This window comes from Oncorhynchus tshawytscha, linkage group LG06 (assembly GCF_018296145.1).
Source record: "Oncorhynchus tshawytscha isolate Ot180627B linkage group LG06, Otsh_v2.0, whole genome shotgun sequence".
NCBI classification, from domain to species: domain Eukaryota; kingdom Metazoa; phylum Chordata; class Actinopteri; order Salmoniformes; family Salmonidae; genus Oncorhynchus; species Oncorhynchus tshawytscha.
Genome location: NC_056434.1, coordinates 4,565,224 through 4,579,886, shown reverse-complemented (window position 1 = coordinate 4,579,886; position 14,663 = coordinate 4,565,224). Strand labels below are relative to the sequence as shown.

At 53.9% G+C, this 14,663-nt stretch overlaps 1 protein-coding gene across 1 annotated transcript in view; it reads left to right on the top strand.

Moving 5' to 3' along the window:
• The window catches only part of crocc2 (ciliary rootlet coiled-coil, rootletin family member 2), a 214,643-nt gene that overhangs the window by 154,372 nt on the left and 45,608 nt on the right, over nt 1-14,663 (top strand). Inside the window, exons 19-22 of the mRNA XM_042322865.1 lie at nt 2,401-2,570; nt 4,684-4,863; nt 7,626-7,760; nt 8,047-8,190. Of these exons, the coding sequence (XP_042178799.1) occupies nt 2,401-2,570; nt 4,684-4,863; nt 7,626-7,760; nt 8,047-8,190 (629 nt within the window). The remainder of the gene's footprint in view (nt 1-2,400; nt 2,571-4,683; nt 4,864-7,625; nt 7,761-8,046; nt 8,191-14,663) is intronic.

Genomic DNA, 14,663 nt, shown 5'->3' with positions numbered 1-14,663 from the left:
CAACGGCTCAGACACAAGAGGCATGTGGCAGGGTCTACAGTCAATCACGGACTACAGGAAGAAATTCAGCCCAGTCACGGACCAGGATGTCTTGCTCCCAGGCAGACTAAATAACTTTTTGCCCGCTTTGAGGACAATACAGTGCCACTGACACGGCCTGCAATGAAAACATGCGGTCTCTCCTTCACTGCAGCCGAGGTGAGTAAGACATTTAAACGTGTTAACCCTCGCAAGGCTGCTGGCCCAGACGGCATCCCCAGCCGCGCCCTCAGAGCATGCGCAGACCAGCTGGCCGGTGTGTTTACGGACATATTCAATCAATCCCTATACCAGTCTGCTGTTCCCACATGCTTCAAGAGGGCCACCATTGTTCCTGTTCCCAAGAAAGCTAAGGTAACTGAGCTAAACGACTACCGCCCCATAGCACTCACATCCGTCATCATGAAGTGCTTTGAGAGACTAGTCAAGGACCATATCACCTCCACCTTACCTGACACCCTAGACCCACTCCAATTTGCTTACCGCCCAAATAGGTCCACAGACGATGCAATCTCAACCACACTGCACACTGCCCTAACCCATCTGGACAAGAGGAATACCTATGTGAGAATGCTGTTCATCGACTACAGCTCGGCATTTAACACCATAGTGCCCTCCAAGCTCGTCATCAAGCTCGAGACCCTGGGTCTCGACCCCGCCCTGTGCAACTGGGTACTGGACTTCCTGACGGGCCGCCCCAGGTGGTGAGGGTAGGCAACAACATCTCCTCCCCGCTGATCCTCAACACTGGGGCCCCACAAGGGTGCGTTCTGAGCCCTCTCCTGTACTCCCTGTTCACCCACGACTGCGTGGCCACGCACGCCTCCAACTCAATCATCAAGTTTGCGGACGACACAACAGTGGTAGGCTTGATTACCAACAACGACGAGACGTCCTACAGGGAGGAGGTGAGGGCCCTCGGAGTGTGGTGTCAGGAAAATAACCTCACACTCAACGTCAACAAAACTAAGGAGATGATTGTGGACTTCAGGAAACAGCAGAGGGAACACCCCCCTATACACATCGATGGAACAGTAGTGGAGAGGGTAGCAAGTTTTAAGTTCCTCGGCATACACATCACAGACAAACTGAATTGGTCCACTCACACAGACAGCATCGTGAAGAAGGCGCAGCACCAAAAGCACTCACAAACTTCTACAGATGCACAATCGAGAGCATCCTGGCGGGCTGTATCACCGCCTGGTACGGCAACTGCTCCGCCCTCAACCGTAAGGCTCTCCAGAGGGTAGTGAGGTCTGCACAACGCATCACGGGGGGCAAACTACCTGCCCTCCAGGACACCTACACCACCCGATGTTACAGGAAGGCCATAAAGATCATCAAGGACATCAACCACCCGAGCCACTGCCTGTTCACCCCGCTATCATCCAGAAGGCGAGGTCAGTACAGGTGCATCAAAGCTGGGACCGAGAGACTGAAAAACAGCTTCTATCTCAAGGCCATCAGACTGTTAAACAGCCACCACTAACATTGAGTGGCTGCTGCCAACACACTGACACTGACTCAACTCCAGCCACTTTAATAATGGGAATTGATGGGAAATTATGTAAATATATCACTAGCCACTTTAAACAATGCTACCTTATATAATGTTTACATACCCTACATTATTCATCTCATATGCATACGTATATACTGTACTCTATATCATCGACTGCATCCTTATGTAATACATGTGTCACTAGCCACTTTAACTATGCCACTTTGTTTACATACTCATCTCATATGTATATACTGTACTCGATATCAGCTACTGTATCTTGCCTATGCTGCTCTGTACCATCACTCATTCATATATCCTTATGTACATATTCTTTATCCCCTTACACTGTGTATAAGACAGTAGTTTTGGAATTGTTAGTTAGATTACTTGTTGGTTATTACTGCATTGTCGGAACTAGAAGCACAAGCATTTCGCTACACTCGCATTAACATCTGCTAACCATGTGTATGTGACAAATAAATTTGATTTGATTAGTGTGATGGAGGCGAGCGGAATCACGGGAGAGAGGGGGGAGTGTGGTGGACTACCTGTACCAGACAGGGGGAGACAGGCCAGGGAGATAGGGGGGAGTGTGGTGGAGTACCTGTACCAGATAGGGGGAGACAGACCAGGGCAGACGGTGAACAGAGAGGGGGGAGTGTGGCGGGGCTATCCGCACCAGACAGGGGGAGACAGACTGCTAATTCATGATAATTATTATTATTATTTATTTTTTAAGATGGCGGTAATCATGAGTGCATTGAGTTCCGGCTCGAAGGACCGTTTTGCTAATTGTCCATTATAAATAAATATCAGTGTAAAATGACAGATTCATGTGAACTTGTGTGTCGGTCCAGGTGAGGTGGCCCGTTTAAAGGCGGAGGTTGAGCTGCAGGTGTCCCGGGCGGCGCAGGAGAGAGAGGAACTGGAAACCAAGCTGGCTCATGCAGAGAGGAACCACCGGATAGCCCTCAGCACCAAAGAACACAGTCACAGAGAACAACTGGAGCAGGAACACGTCGACAAGGTAAAACACAGCTGTTGGATTGCTGTTAGAGAGGAACAGTCCTGTTATGGAATCAAACTCCTCTTACAATACATTTAATTGTTTTATTTAACTTAAGGCAAGTCAGTTAAAAGAACAAATTCTTACGTACAATGACGGACTACAGGGGAACAGTGGGTTAAACTGCCTTGTTCAGGGAAGGAACGACAGATTTTCACCTTGTCATATCGGGGATTCAATCCAGCAACCTTTCGGTTACTGGCCCAGCGGTCTAACCACTAAGCTACCTGCTCTAACCACTAAGCTACCTGCTCTAACCACATAACAGACCTGCTCTAACCACAGTACATACCTGACTAACCACTACAGCTACCTGCCTCTAACCACTAGGCTACCTGCTCTAACCACTAGTACTACCTGCTCTAACCACTAAGCTGACCTGATCTCTAACCACTAACACCTGCTCTAACCACTAACTGACTGAACCTCTATAGTACAGTAACCACTAACTGACTGATCTCTAAGTACTGGCTACAGCTCTAACCACTAGGCTACCTGCTCTAACCACTAAGCTACCTGCTCTAACCACTAAGCTACCTGCTCTAACCACTAAGCTACCTGCCGCCCCGACATAACAGACTGATCTCTACAGTACAGTACATAACTGACTGATCTCTACAGTACAGTACATAACTGACTGATCTCTATAGTACAGTACATGACTGACTGATCTCTATAGTATTGTACAGTACATAACTGACTGATCTCTACAGTACGGTACATAACTGACTGATCTCTATAGTACAGTACATGACTGACTGATCTCTATAGTACAGTACAGTACATAACTGACTGATCTCTATAGTACAGTACATAACTGACTGATCTCTATAGTATTGTACAGTACATAACTGACTGATCTCTACAGTACAGTACATAACTGACTGATCTCTACAGTACAGTACATAACTGACTGATCTCTATAGTACAGTACATAACAGGCTGATCTCTATAGTACAGTACATAACAGACGAATCTCTATAGTACTGTACATAACTGACTGATCTCTATACTACAGTACAAATCTGACTGAACTCTATAGTACAGTACAGTACGTAACTGACTGATCTCTATAGTACAGTACATAACTGACTGATCTCTATAGTACAGTACAGTACATAACTGACTGATCTCTATAGTACAGTACATAACTGACTGATCTCTATAGTACAGTACATAACTGACTGATCTCTATAGTATAGTACATAACTGACTGATCTCTACAGTACAGTACAGTACAGTATGTGACTGACTGATCTCTATAGTACAGTACATAACTGACTGATCTCTATGGTACAGTACATAACTGACTGATCTCTATAGTACAGTACATAACTGACTGATCTCTACAGTACAGTACATAACTGACTGATCTCTATAGTACAGTACATAACAGGCTGATCTCTACAGTACAGTACATAACTGACTGATCTCTACAGTACAGTACAGTACAGTACGTAACTGACTGATCTCTACAGTACAGTACATAACTGACTGATCTCTACAGTACAGTACATAACAGGCTGATCTCTATAGTACAGTACATAACTGACTGATCTCTATAGTATTGTACAGTACATAACTGACTGATCTCTACAGTACAGTACATAACTGACTGATCTCTACAGTACAGTACAGTACATAACTGACTGATCTCTACAGTACAGTACAGTACATAACTGACTGATCTCTATAGTACAGTACATAACTGACTGATCTCTACAGTACAGTACATAACTGACTGATCTCTACAGTACAGTACATAACAGACTGATCTCTACAGTACAGTACATAACTGACTGATCATAAATGCTCATCAGACAATCTTTGAATGTTGTCGTTTTTTTGCCGTTGTATGACCTAGAGCTGTATTTAAAACAAATCAATTGTGTGTGTGTGTGTGTGTGTGTGTGTGTGTGTGTGTGTGTGTGTGTGTGTGTGTGTATGTGTACAGTGTGTGTGTGTGTGTGTGTGTGTGTGTGTGTGTGTGTGTGTGTGTACAGTGTGTGTGTGTGTGTGTGTGTGTGTGTGTATGTGTGTGTGTGTGTGTGTGTGTGTGTGATGTGATGTACAGGAACAGCAGTGTGTGAACCTAACCCTGCAGAGGGAGCATGCAGAGGCCCAGCTACGATCCCATTGTGAGCAGCAGCGTTTGCAGAGTCAGGCTGACCTGCAGCAGCTGCAAGAGGAGATGGTCCGGTTGCAACAAGCCTGCAACCATAGCCTGCTGCAGGCCGAGAGCACAAAACAACAGGTAGATGTGTGTGTGGACATCTTTACATGTCCTGAGGACAGGGGAAACAGCGAGAGCTATTCCCATCATGTAGCCCTGGTGTTGCTAGGGTGTTTTATAAAAGTATAAAACTATTTGGTTATAAATATAGTATCAAAAGTTAAAAATATAAATCATTTCAAATTCCAAATTTCTTATATTTAAGCAAACCAGATGACACCATTTTGTATTTTATTTTTATGTATGGATTGCCAGGGGTACACTCAGAGATAATTTACACATAAATCATTTGTGTTTAGTGAGTCCTCCAGATCAGAGGCAGTAGGGATGACCAGGGATGTTCTCTGTTTAGTGAGTCCTCCAGATCAGAGGCAGAAGGGATGACCAGGGATGTTCTCTGTTTAGTGAGTCCTCCAGATCAGAGGCAGTAGGGATGACCAGGGATGTTCTCTGTTTAGTGAGTCCTCCAGATCAGAGGCAGAAGGGATGACCAGGGATGTTCTCTGTTTAGTGAGTCCTCCAGATCAGAGGCAGTAGGGATGACCAGGGATGTTCTCTGTTTAGTGAGTCCTCCAGATCAGAGGCAGAAGGGATGACCAGGGATGTTCTCTGTTTAGTGAGTCCTCCAGATCAGAGGCAGTAGGGATGACCAGGGATGTTCTCTGTTTAGTGAGTCCTCCAGATCAGAGGCAGTAGGGATGATCAGGGATGTTCTCTGTTTAGTGAGTCCTCCAGATCAGAGGCAGTTGGGATGATCAGGGATGTTCTCTGTTTAGTGAGTCCTCCAGATCAGAGGCAGAAATGACCAGGGATGTTCTCTGTTTAGTGAGTCCTTACAGACAGAGGCAGGGGATGACCAGGTGTTCTCTGTTTAGTGAGTCCTCAGATCAGAGTATGACCAGGGATGTTCTCTGTTTAGTGAGTTTTAGATAAAGTATAAAACTGTTTCTGTTATAAATCCTCCAGATCAGAGGCAGTTAAAATATAAATGTTCTCTGTTTAAATGAGTCCTCCAGATTTAGAGGCAAAGGGATGACCAGGGATGTTCTCTTTTGTAGTTTAGATTTGGGATGATCAGGGATGTTCTCTGTTTAGTGAGTCCTCCAGATCAGAGGCAGAAGGGATGACCAGGGATGTTCTCTGTTTAGTGAGTCCTCCAGATCAGAGGCAGTAGGGATGACCAGGGATGTTCTCTGTTTAGTGAGTCCTCCAGATCAGAGGCAGTAGGGATGATCAGGGATGTTCTCTGTTTAGTGAGTCCTCCAGATCAGAGGCAGTAGGGATGATCAGGGATGTTCTCTGTTTAGTGAGTCCTCCAGATCAGAGGCAGTAGGGATGATCAGGGATGTTCTCTGTTTAGTGAGTCCTCCAGATCAGAGGCAGTAGGGATGACCAGGGATGTTCTCTGTTTAGTGAGTCCTCCAGATCAGAGGCAGTAGGGATGACCAGGGATGTTCTCTGTTTAGTGAGTCCTCCAGATCAGAGGCAGAAGGGATGACCAGGGATGTTCTCTGTTTAGTGAGTCCTCCAGATCAGAGGCAGAAGGGATGACCAGGGATGTTCTCTGTTTAGTGAGTCCTCCAGATCAGAGGCAGTAGGGATGACCAGGGATGTTCTCTGTTTAGTGAGTCCTCCAGATCAGAGGCAGTAGGGATGACCTGGGATGTTCTCTGTTTAGTGAGTCCTCCAGATCAGAGGCAGAAGGGATGACCAGGGATGTTCTCTGTTTAGTGAGTCCTCCAGATCAGAGGCAGTAGGGATGACCAGGGATGTTCTCTGTTTAGTGAGTCCTCCAGATCAGAGGCAGTAGGATGACCTGGGATGTTCTCTGTTTAGTGAGTCCTCCAGATCAGAGGCAGAAGGGATGACCAGGGATGTTCTCTGTTTAGTGAGTCCTCCAGATCAGAGGCAGTAGGGATGACCAGGGATGTTCTCTGTTTAGTGAGTCCTCCAGATCAGAGGCAGTAGGGATGACCTGGGATGTTCTCTGTTTAGTGAGTCCTCCAGATCAGAGGCAGAAGGGATGACCAGGGATGTTCTCTGTTTAGTGAGTCCTCCAGATCAGAGGCAGTAGGGATGACCAGGGATGTTCTCTGTTTAGTGAGTCCTCCAGATCAGAGGCAGTAGGGATGACCTGGGATGTTCTCTGTTTAGTGAGTCCTCCAGATCAGAGGCAGAAGGGATGACCAGGGATGTTCTCTGTTTAGTGAGTCCTCCAGATCAGAGGCAGTAGGGATGACCAGGGATGTTCTCTGTTTAGTGAGTCCTCCAGATCAGAGGCAGTATGGATGACCTGGGATGTTCTCTGTTTAGTGAGTCCTCCAGATCAGAGGCAGAAGGGATGACCAGGGATGTTCTCTGTTTAGTGAGTCCTCCAGATCAGAGGCAGTAGGGATGACCAGGGATGTTCTCTGTTTAGTGAGTCCTCCAGATCAGAGGCAGTAGGGATGACCAGGGATGTTCTCTGTTTAGTGAGTCCTCCAGATCAGAGGCAGTAGGGATGACCAGGGATGTTCTCTTGATAAGTGCGTAAATTGGACCATTTTCCTGTCCTGCTAAGCATTCAAAATGTAATGTTTACTTTTGGGTGTCAGGGACAATTTATGGAGTAAAAAGTACATTATTTACTTTAGGAATGTAATGAAGTTAAAGTAGTCAAAAATATAAATAGTAAAGTACAGTCCCCCAAAAAAACAACTTAAGTTGTACTTTAAAGTATTTTTACTTAAGTACTAAACACCACGACTAAATAATGTAATTTTAACTCTATTTCCATGGGCCAGGCCCTGTCCCAGAAGGAGGGCGAGAAGGCAGCCCTGACAGAGAGGCTGGCAGGCCTACAGCAGGATCTGGAGACAGCAAGGCTGGAGATGGAGAGAGGCAGGAGAGATGCTCTGAGCCTTCACGAACAGGACAAGGTAGGGAACCATGATGGTTCAAGGGTCAATTGGAAGTGATTTTCATTGGAAAAAAATGAAACAACTTATGAAATAAATATCTTTTCCTTTTCAGTTTATTGAATTGGAATGTCGATTTACTTCTTGATTTGACTGAATTCAATTAAAATTGACCTCAACCCGGTAACCGTGATGGAGACATGATGACTGGTTTGGGACTACAAAGGCAGATGAGAGAGAAAACATCTCTCGACCCCTTTGATCTCTTAGTCCCCCCCTCCCTTCCTCTCTCCGTCAATCTCTTTAGGACAGTATCTCAGGTCTTCAGTGTGAGCTGCAGTCCCTGCGTTCTCGCTTCGAGGAGTCTCTGAGTTCCCATGAGTCATCAGAGAAGAGTCTGACTGAGCAGGTCAGAGAGCTCAACCAGCAGAGAGAAACAGCACGACATGAGGTGAGTGGCCCTTCAATCAATTCATCAATCATGCATCGAGGTGAGGGGACACTCCATCTTTACTACTGCTGCTACCACTGCTTGTCTCTCTCCAACCTCTATGTGTGTTTGTTCTCCAGAGGGGGTTGGGATAAAGCAGAACACACATTTATGTTTCCCTGCGACTGAATGGACAATAAAGCATTCAACCATGTGAAAAGAATAAACTCCCTCCTTCTCCCTTTCCTCCCTCTTTCTCCCTCTCCTCCCTCCTTCTCCTTTTCCTACTTGCCTCACCCTCTCCTCCCTCCCTGCCTCATCCTCTCCTCCCTGCCTCAACCTCTCCTCCCTGCCTACCTTCTCCTTCCCTCTCCTCCCTGCCTCACCCTCTCATCCCTCCCTGCCTCATCCTCTCCTCCCTGCCTCATCCTCTCCTCCCTGCCTCAACCTCTCCTCCCTGCCTCACCTTCTCCTTCCCTCTCCTCCCTGCCTCACCCTCTCCTCCCAGCCTCACCCTCTCCCTCACCCTCTCCACCCTCCTTCTCCCTCTCCTCCTTCCCTGCCTCATCCTCTCCTCCCTGCCTCACTCTCTCCTCCCTGCCTCACCATCAATGCCCTGCCTCACCTCCTTTCCTCCCTGCCTCACCCTCTCCCTCACCCTCTCCACCCTCCTTCTCCCTCTCCTCTTCCCTCCCTGCCTCAGCCTCTCCTCCCTCCCTGCCTCACCCTCCCCTCCCTCCCTGCCTCATCCTCTCCTCCCTGCCTCATCCTCTCCTCCCTGCCTCAACCTCTCCTCCCTGCCTCACCTTCTCCTTCCCTCTCCCCCTGCCTCAACCTCTCCTCCCTGCCTCACCTTCTCCTTCCCTCTCCCCCTGCCTCAACCTCTCCCCCTGCCTCACTCTCTCCTCCCTGCCTCACCCTCAATGCCCTGCCTCACCTCCTTTCCTCCCTGCCTCACCCTCTCCCTCACCCTCTCCACCCTCCTTCTCCCTCTCCTCCTCCCTCCCTGCCTCAGCCTCTCCTCCCTCCCTGCCTCACCCTCTCCTCCCTCCCTGCCTCATCCTCTCCTCCCTGCCTCATCCTCTCCTCCCTGCCTCAACCTCTCCTCCCTGCCTCACCTTCTCCTTCCCTCTCCTCCCTGCCTCACCCTCTCCTCCCAGCCTCACCCTCTCCCTCACCCTCTCCACCCTCATTCTCCCTCTCCTCCTCCCTGCCTCATCCTCTCCTCCCTGCCTCATCCTCTCCTCCCTGCCTCAACCTCTCCTCCCTGCCTCACCTTCTCCTTCCCTCTCCTCCCTGCCTCACCCTCTCCTCCCAGCCTCACCCTCTCCCTCACCCTCTCCACCCTCCTTCTCCCTCTCCTCCCTCCCTGCCTCATCCTCTCCTCCCTGCCTCATCCTCTCCTCCCTGCCTCAACCTCTCCTCCCTGCCTCACCTTCTCCTTCCCTCTCCTCCCTGCCTCACCCTCTCCTCCCAGCCTCACCCTCTCCCTCACCCTCTCCACCCTCCTTCTCCCTCTCCTCCCTCCCTGCCTCATCCTCTCCTCCCTGCCTGCCTCACTCTCTCCTCCCTGCCTCACCCTCAATGCCCTGCCTCACCTCCTTTCCTCCCTGCCTCACCTTCTCCCTCACCCTCTCCTCCCTCCCTGCCTCATCCTCTCCTCCCTGCCTCACCTTCTCCTTCCCTCTCCCCCTGCCTCAACCTCTCCTCCCTGCCTCACCTTCTCCTTCCCTCTCCCCCTGCCTCACTCTCTCCTCCCTGCCTCACCCTCAATGCCCTGCCTCACCTCCTGTCCTCCCTGCCTCACCCTCTCCCTCACCCTCTCCACCCTCCTTTTCCCTCTCCTCCTCCCTCCCTGCCTCAGCCTCTCCTCCCTCCCTGCCTCACCCTCTCCTCCCTCCCTGCCTCATCCTCTCCTCCCTGCCTCATCCTCTCCTCCCTGCCTCAACCTCTCCTCCCTGCCTCACCTTCTCCTTCCCTCTCCTCCCTGCCTCACCCTCTCCTCCCAGCCTCACCCTCTCCCTCACCCTCTCCACCCTCATTCTCCCTCTCCTCCCTCCCTGCCTCATCCTCTCCTCCCTGCCTCATCCTCTCCTCCCTGCCTCAACCTCTCCTCCCTGCCTCACCTTCTCCTTCCCTCTCCTCCCTGCCTCACCCTCTCCTCCCAGCCTCACCCTCTCCCTCACCCTCTCCACCCTCCTTCTCCCTCTCCTCCCTCCCTGCCTCATCCTCTCCTCCCTGCCTCATCCTCTCCTCCCCTGCCTCAACCTCTCCTCCCTGCCTCACCTTCTCCTTCCCTCTCCTCCCTGCCTCACCCTCTCCTCCCAGCCTCACCCTCTCCACCCTCCTTCTCCCTCTCCTCCCTCCCTGCCTCATCCTCTCCTCCCTGCCTCACTCTCTCCTCCCTGCCTCACCCTCAATGTCCTGCCTCACCTCCTTTCCTCCCTGCCTCACCCTCTCCCTCACCCTCTCCACCCTCCTTCTCCCTCTCCTCCTCCCTCCCTGCCTCAGCCTCTCCTCCCTCCCTGCCTCAGCCTCTCCTCCCTCCCTGCCTCACCCTCTCCTCCCTCCCTGCCTCATCCTCTCCTCCCTGCCTCATCTCCTCCCCTGCCTCAACCTCTCTCCTGCCTCACCTTCTCCTTCCCTCTCCTCCCTACCTCATCCTCTCCTCCCTGCCTCATCCTCTCCTCCCTGCCTCAACCTCTCCTCCCTGCCTCACCTTCTCCTTCCCTCTCCTCCCTGCCTCACCCTCTCCTCCCAGCCTCACCCTCTCCCTCACCCTCTCCACCCTCCTTCTCCCTCTCCTCCTCCCTACCTCATCCTCTCCTCCCTGCCTCATCCTCTCCTCCCTGCCTCAACCTCTCCTCCCTGCCTCACCTTCTCCTTCCCTCTCCTCCCTGCCTCACCCTCTCCTCCCAGCCTCACCTTCTCCCTCCCCTCTCCACCCTCCCTCTCCCTCTCCTCCCCCTGCCTCATCCTCTCCTCCCTGCCTCAACCTCTCCTCCCTGCCTCACCCTCTCCCTCCCTCACCTCCTTTCCTCCCTGCCTCACCTTCTCCTCCCACCCTCTCCCCTCCCTGCCTCATCCTCTCCTCCCTCCTTCTCCCTCTCCTCCCTCCTGCCTCATCCTCTCCTCCTGCCTCACTTCTCCTTCCCTCTGCCTCCCTGCCTCAATGCCTCCCAGCCTCACCCTCCTTTCCTCACCCTGCTCCCCTTTCTCACCTCTCCCTCCCTCCCTGCCTCATCCTCTCCTCCCTGCCTCATCCTCTCCTCCCTGCCTCAACCTCTCCTCCCTGCCTCACCTTCTCCTTCCCTCTCCTCCCTGCCTCACCCTCTCCTCCCAGCCTCACCCTCTCCCTCACCCTCTCCACCCTCATTCTCCCTCTCCTCCCTCCCTGCCTCATCCTCTCCTCCCTGCCTCATCCTCTCCTCCCTGCCTCAACCTCTCCTCCCTGCCTCACCTTCTCCTTCCCTCTCCTCCCTGCCTCACCCTCTCCTCCCAGCCTCATCCTCTCCCTCACCCTCTCCACCCTCCTTCTCCCTCTCCTCCTCCTCCCTGCCTCATCCTCTCCTCCTGCCTCAACCTCTCCTCCCTGCCTCACCTTCTCCTTCCCTCTCCTCCCTGCCTCACCCTCTCCTCCCAGCCTCACCCTCTCCCTCACCCTCTCCACCCTCCTTCTCCCTCTCTCCTCCCTCCCTGCCTCATCCTCTCCTCCCTGCTCTCACCCTCCCTCCCTCCTGCCTCACCCTCAATGCCCTCCTCACCTCCTTTCCTCCCTGCCTCACCCTCTCCTCCCTGCCTCACCTTCTCCTTCCCTCCTCCCCCTCCTCCCTCCTCCTCCCTGCCTCACCTTCTCCTCCCTCTCCCCCTGCCTCACCCTCTCCTCCCTGCCTCACCCTCAATGCCCTGCCTCACCTCCTTTCCTCCCTGCCTCACCCTCTCCTCACCCTCTGCCTCCCTCTCCTCCCTGCCTCCCTCCTCCTTCCCTCTCCCCCTCCCTGCCTCACCCTCTCCTCCCTCCCACCCTCAATGCCCCCTGCCTCATCCTCCTTTCCTCCCTGCCTCACCTCTCCTCCTGCCTCACCTTCTCCACCCTCCTTCTCCTCTCCCTCCTCCTCCCTGCCTCAGCCTCTCCTCCCTCCCCTGCCTCACCCTCTCCTCCCTCCCTGCCTCATCCTCTCCTCCCTGCCTCATCCCCTCCTCCTCCCTCCTCAACCTCTCCTCCCTGCCTCACCTTCTCCTTCCCTCTCCTCCCTGCCTCACCCTCTCCTCCCAGCCTCACCCTCTCCCTCACCCTCTCCACCCTCCTTCTCCCTCTCCTCCCTCCCCTGCCTCATCCTCTCCTCCCTGCCTCATCCTCTCCTCCCTGCCTCAACCTCTCCTCCCTGCCTCACCTTCTCCTTCCCTCTCCTCCTGCCTCACCCTCCTCCCAGCCTCACCCTCTCCCTCACCCTCCACCCACCCTCCACCTCCCTCCCTCCCTCCTCCTGCCTCATCCTCTCCTCCCTGCCTCACTCTCTCCTCCCTGCCTCACCCTCAATGCCCTGCCTCACCTCCTTTCCTCCCTGCCTCACCTTCTCCCTCACCCTCTCCTCCTCCCTGCCTCATCCTCTCCTCCCTGCCTCACCTTCTCCTTCCCTCTCCCCCTGCCTCAACCTCTCCTCCCTGCCTCACCTTCTCCTTCCCTCTCCCCCTGCCTCACTCTCTCCTCCCTGCCTCACCCTCAATGCCCTGCCTCACCTCCTTTCCTCCCTGCCTCACCCTCTCCCTCACCCTCTCCACCCTCCTTCTCCCTCTCCTCCTCCCTCCCTGCCTCAGCCTCTCCTCCCTCCCTGCCTCACCCTCTCCTCCCTCCCTGCCTCATCCTCTCCTCCCTGCCTCATCCTCTCCTCCCTGCCTCAACCTCTCCTCCCTGCCTCACCTTCTCCTTCCCTCTCCTCCCTGCCTCACCCTCTCCTCCCAGCCTCACCCTCTCCCTCACCCTCTCCACCCTCATTCTCCCTCTCCTCCCTCCCTGCCTCATCCTCTCCTCCCTGCCTCATCCTCTCCTCCCTGCCTCAACCTCTCCTCCCTGCCTCACCTTCTCCTTCCCTCTCCTCCCTGCCTCACCCTCTCCTCCCAGCCTCACCCTCTCCCTCACCCTCTCCACCCTCCTTCTCCCTCTCCTCCCTCCCTGCCTCATCCTCTCCTCCCTGCCTCATCCTCTCCTCCCTGCCTCAACCTTTCCTCCCTGCCTCACCTTCTCCTTCCCTCTCCTCCCTGCCTCACCCTCTCCTCCCAGCCTCACCCTCTCCCTCACCCTCTCCACCCTCCTTCTCCCTCTCCTCCCTCCCTGCCTCCTCCTCTCCTCCCTGCCTCACTCTCTCCTCCCTGCCTCACCCTCAATGCCCTGCCTCACCTCCTTTCCTCCCTGCCTCACCCTCTCCCTCACCCTCTCCACCCTCCTTCTCCCTCTCCTCCTCCCTCCCTGCCTCAGCCTCTCCTCTCTCCCTGCCTCACCCTCTCCTCCCTCCCTGCCTCATCCTCTCCTCCCTGCCTCATCCTCTCCTCCCTGCCTCAACCTCTCCTCCCTGCCTCACCTTCTCCTTCCCTCTCCTCCCTGCCTCACCCTCTCCTCCCAGCCTCACCCTCTCCCTCACCCTCTCCACCCTCATTCTCCCTCTCCTCCCTCCCTGCCTCATCCTCTCCTCCCTGCCTCATCCTCTCCTCCCTGCCTCAACCTCTCCTCCCTGCCTCACCTTCTCCTTCCCTCTCCTCCCTGCCTCACCCTCTCCTCCCAGCCTCACCCTCTCCCTCACCCTCTCCACCCTCCTTCTCCCTCTCCTCCCTCCCTGCCTCATCCTCTCCTCCCTGCCTCATTCTCTCCTCCCTGCCTCAACCTCTCCTCCCTGCCTCACCTTCTCCTTCCCTCTCCTCCCTGCCTCACCCTCTCCTCCCAGCCTCACCCTCTCCACCCTCCCCTCTCCACCCTCCTCTCCTCCTCCCTCCCTGCCTCATCCTCTCCTCCCTGCCTCACTCTCTCCTCCCTGCCTCACCCTCAATGTCCTGCCTCACCTCCTTTCCTCCCTGCCTCACCCTCTCCCTCACCCTCTCCACCCTCCTTCTCCCTCTCCTCCTCCCTCCCTGCCTCAGCCTCTCCTCCCTCCCTGCCTCACCCTCTCCTGCCTCACCCTCTCCTCCCTCCCTGCCTCATCCTCTCCTCCCTGCCTAACCCTCTCCTCCCTGCCTCACACTCTCCTCCTGCCTTCCTGCCTCACCTCACCCTCTCCTCCCTCCCTGCTTCAGCCTCTCCTCCCTCCCTCACCCTCTCCTCCCTCCCTGCCTCACCCTCTCCCTCCCTGCCTCAGCCTCTCCTCCCTCCCTCACCCTCTCCTCCCTCCCTGCCTCACCCTCTCCTCCCTCTCTGCCTCGCCTTCTCCTCCTGCCTCACCTTCTCCTCCCTCCCTTCCTCACCCTCTTCTCCCTCCCTGCCTCAGCCACTCCTCCCTGCCTCA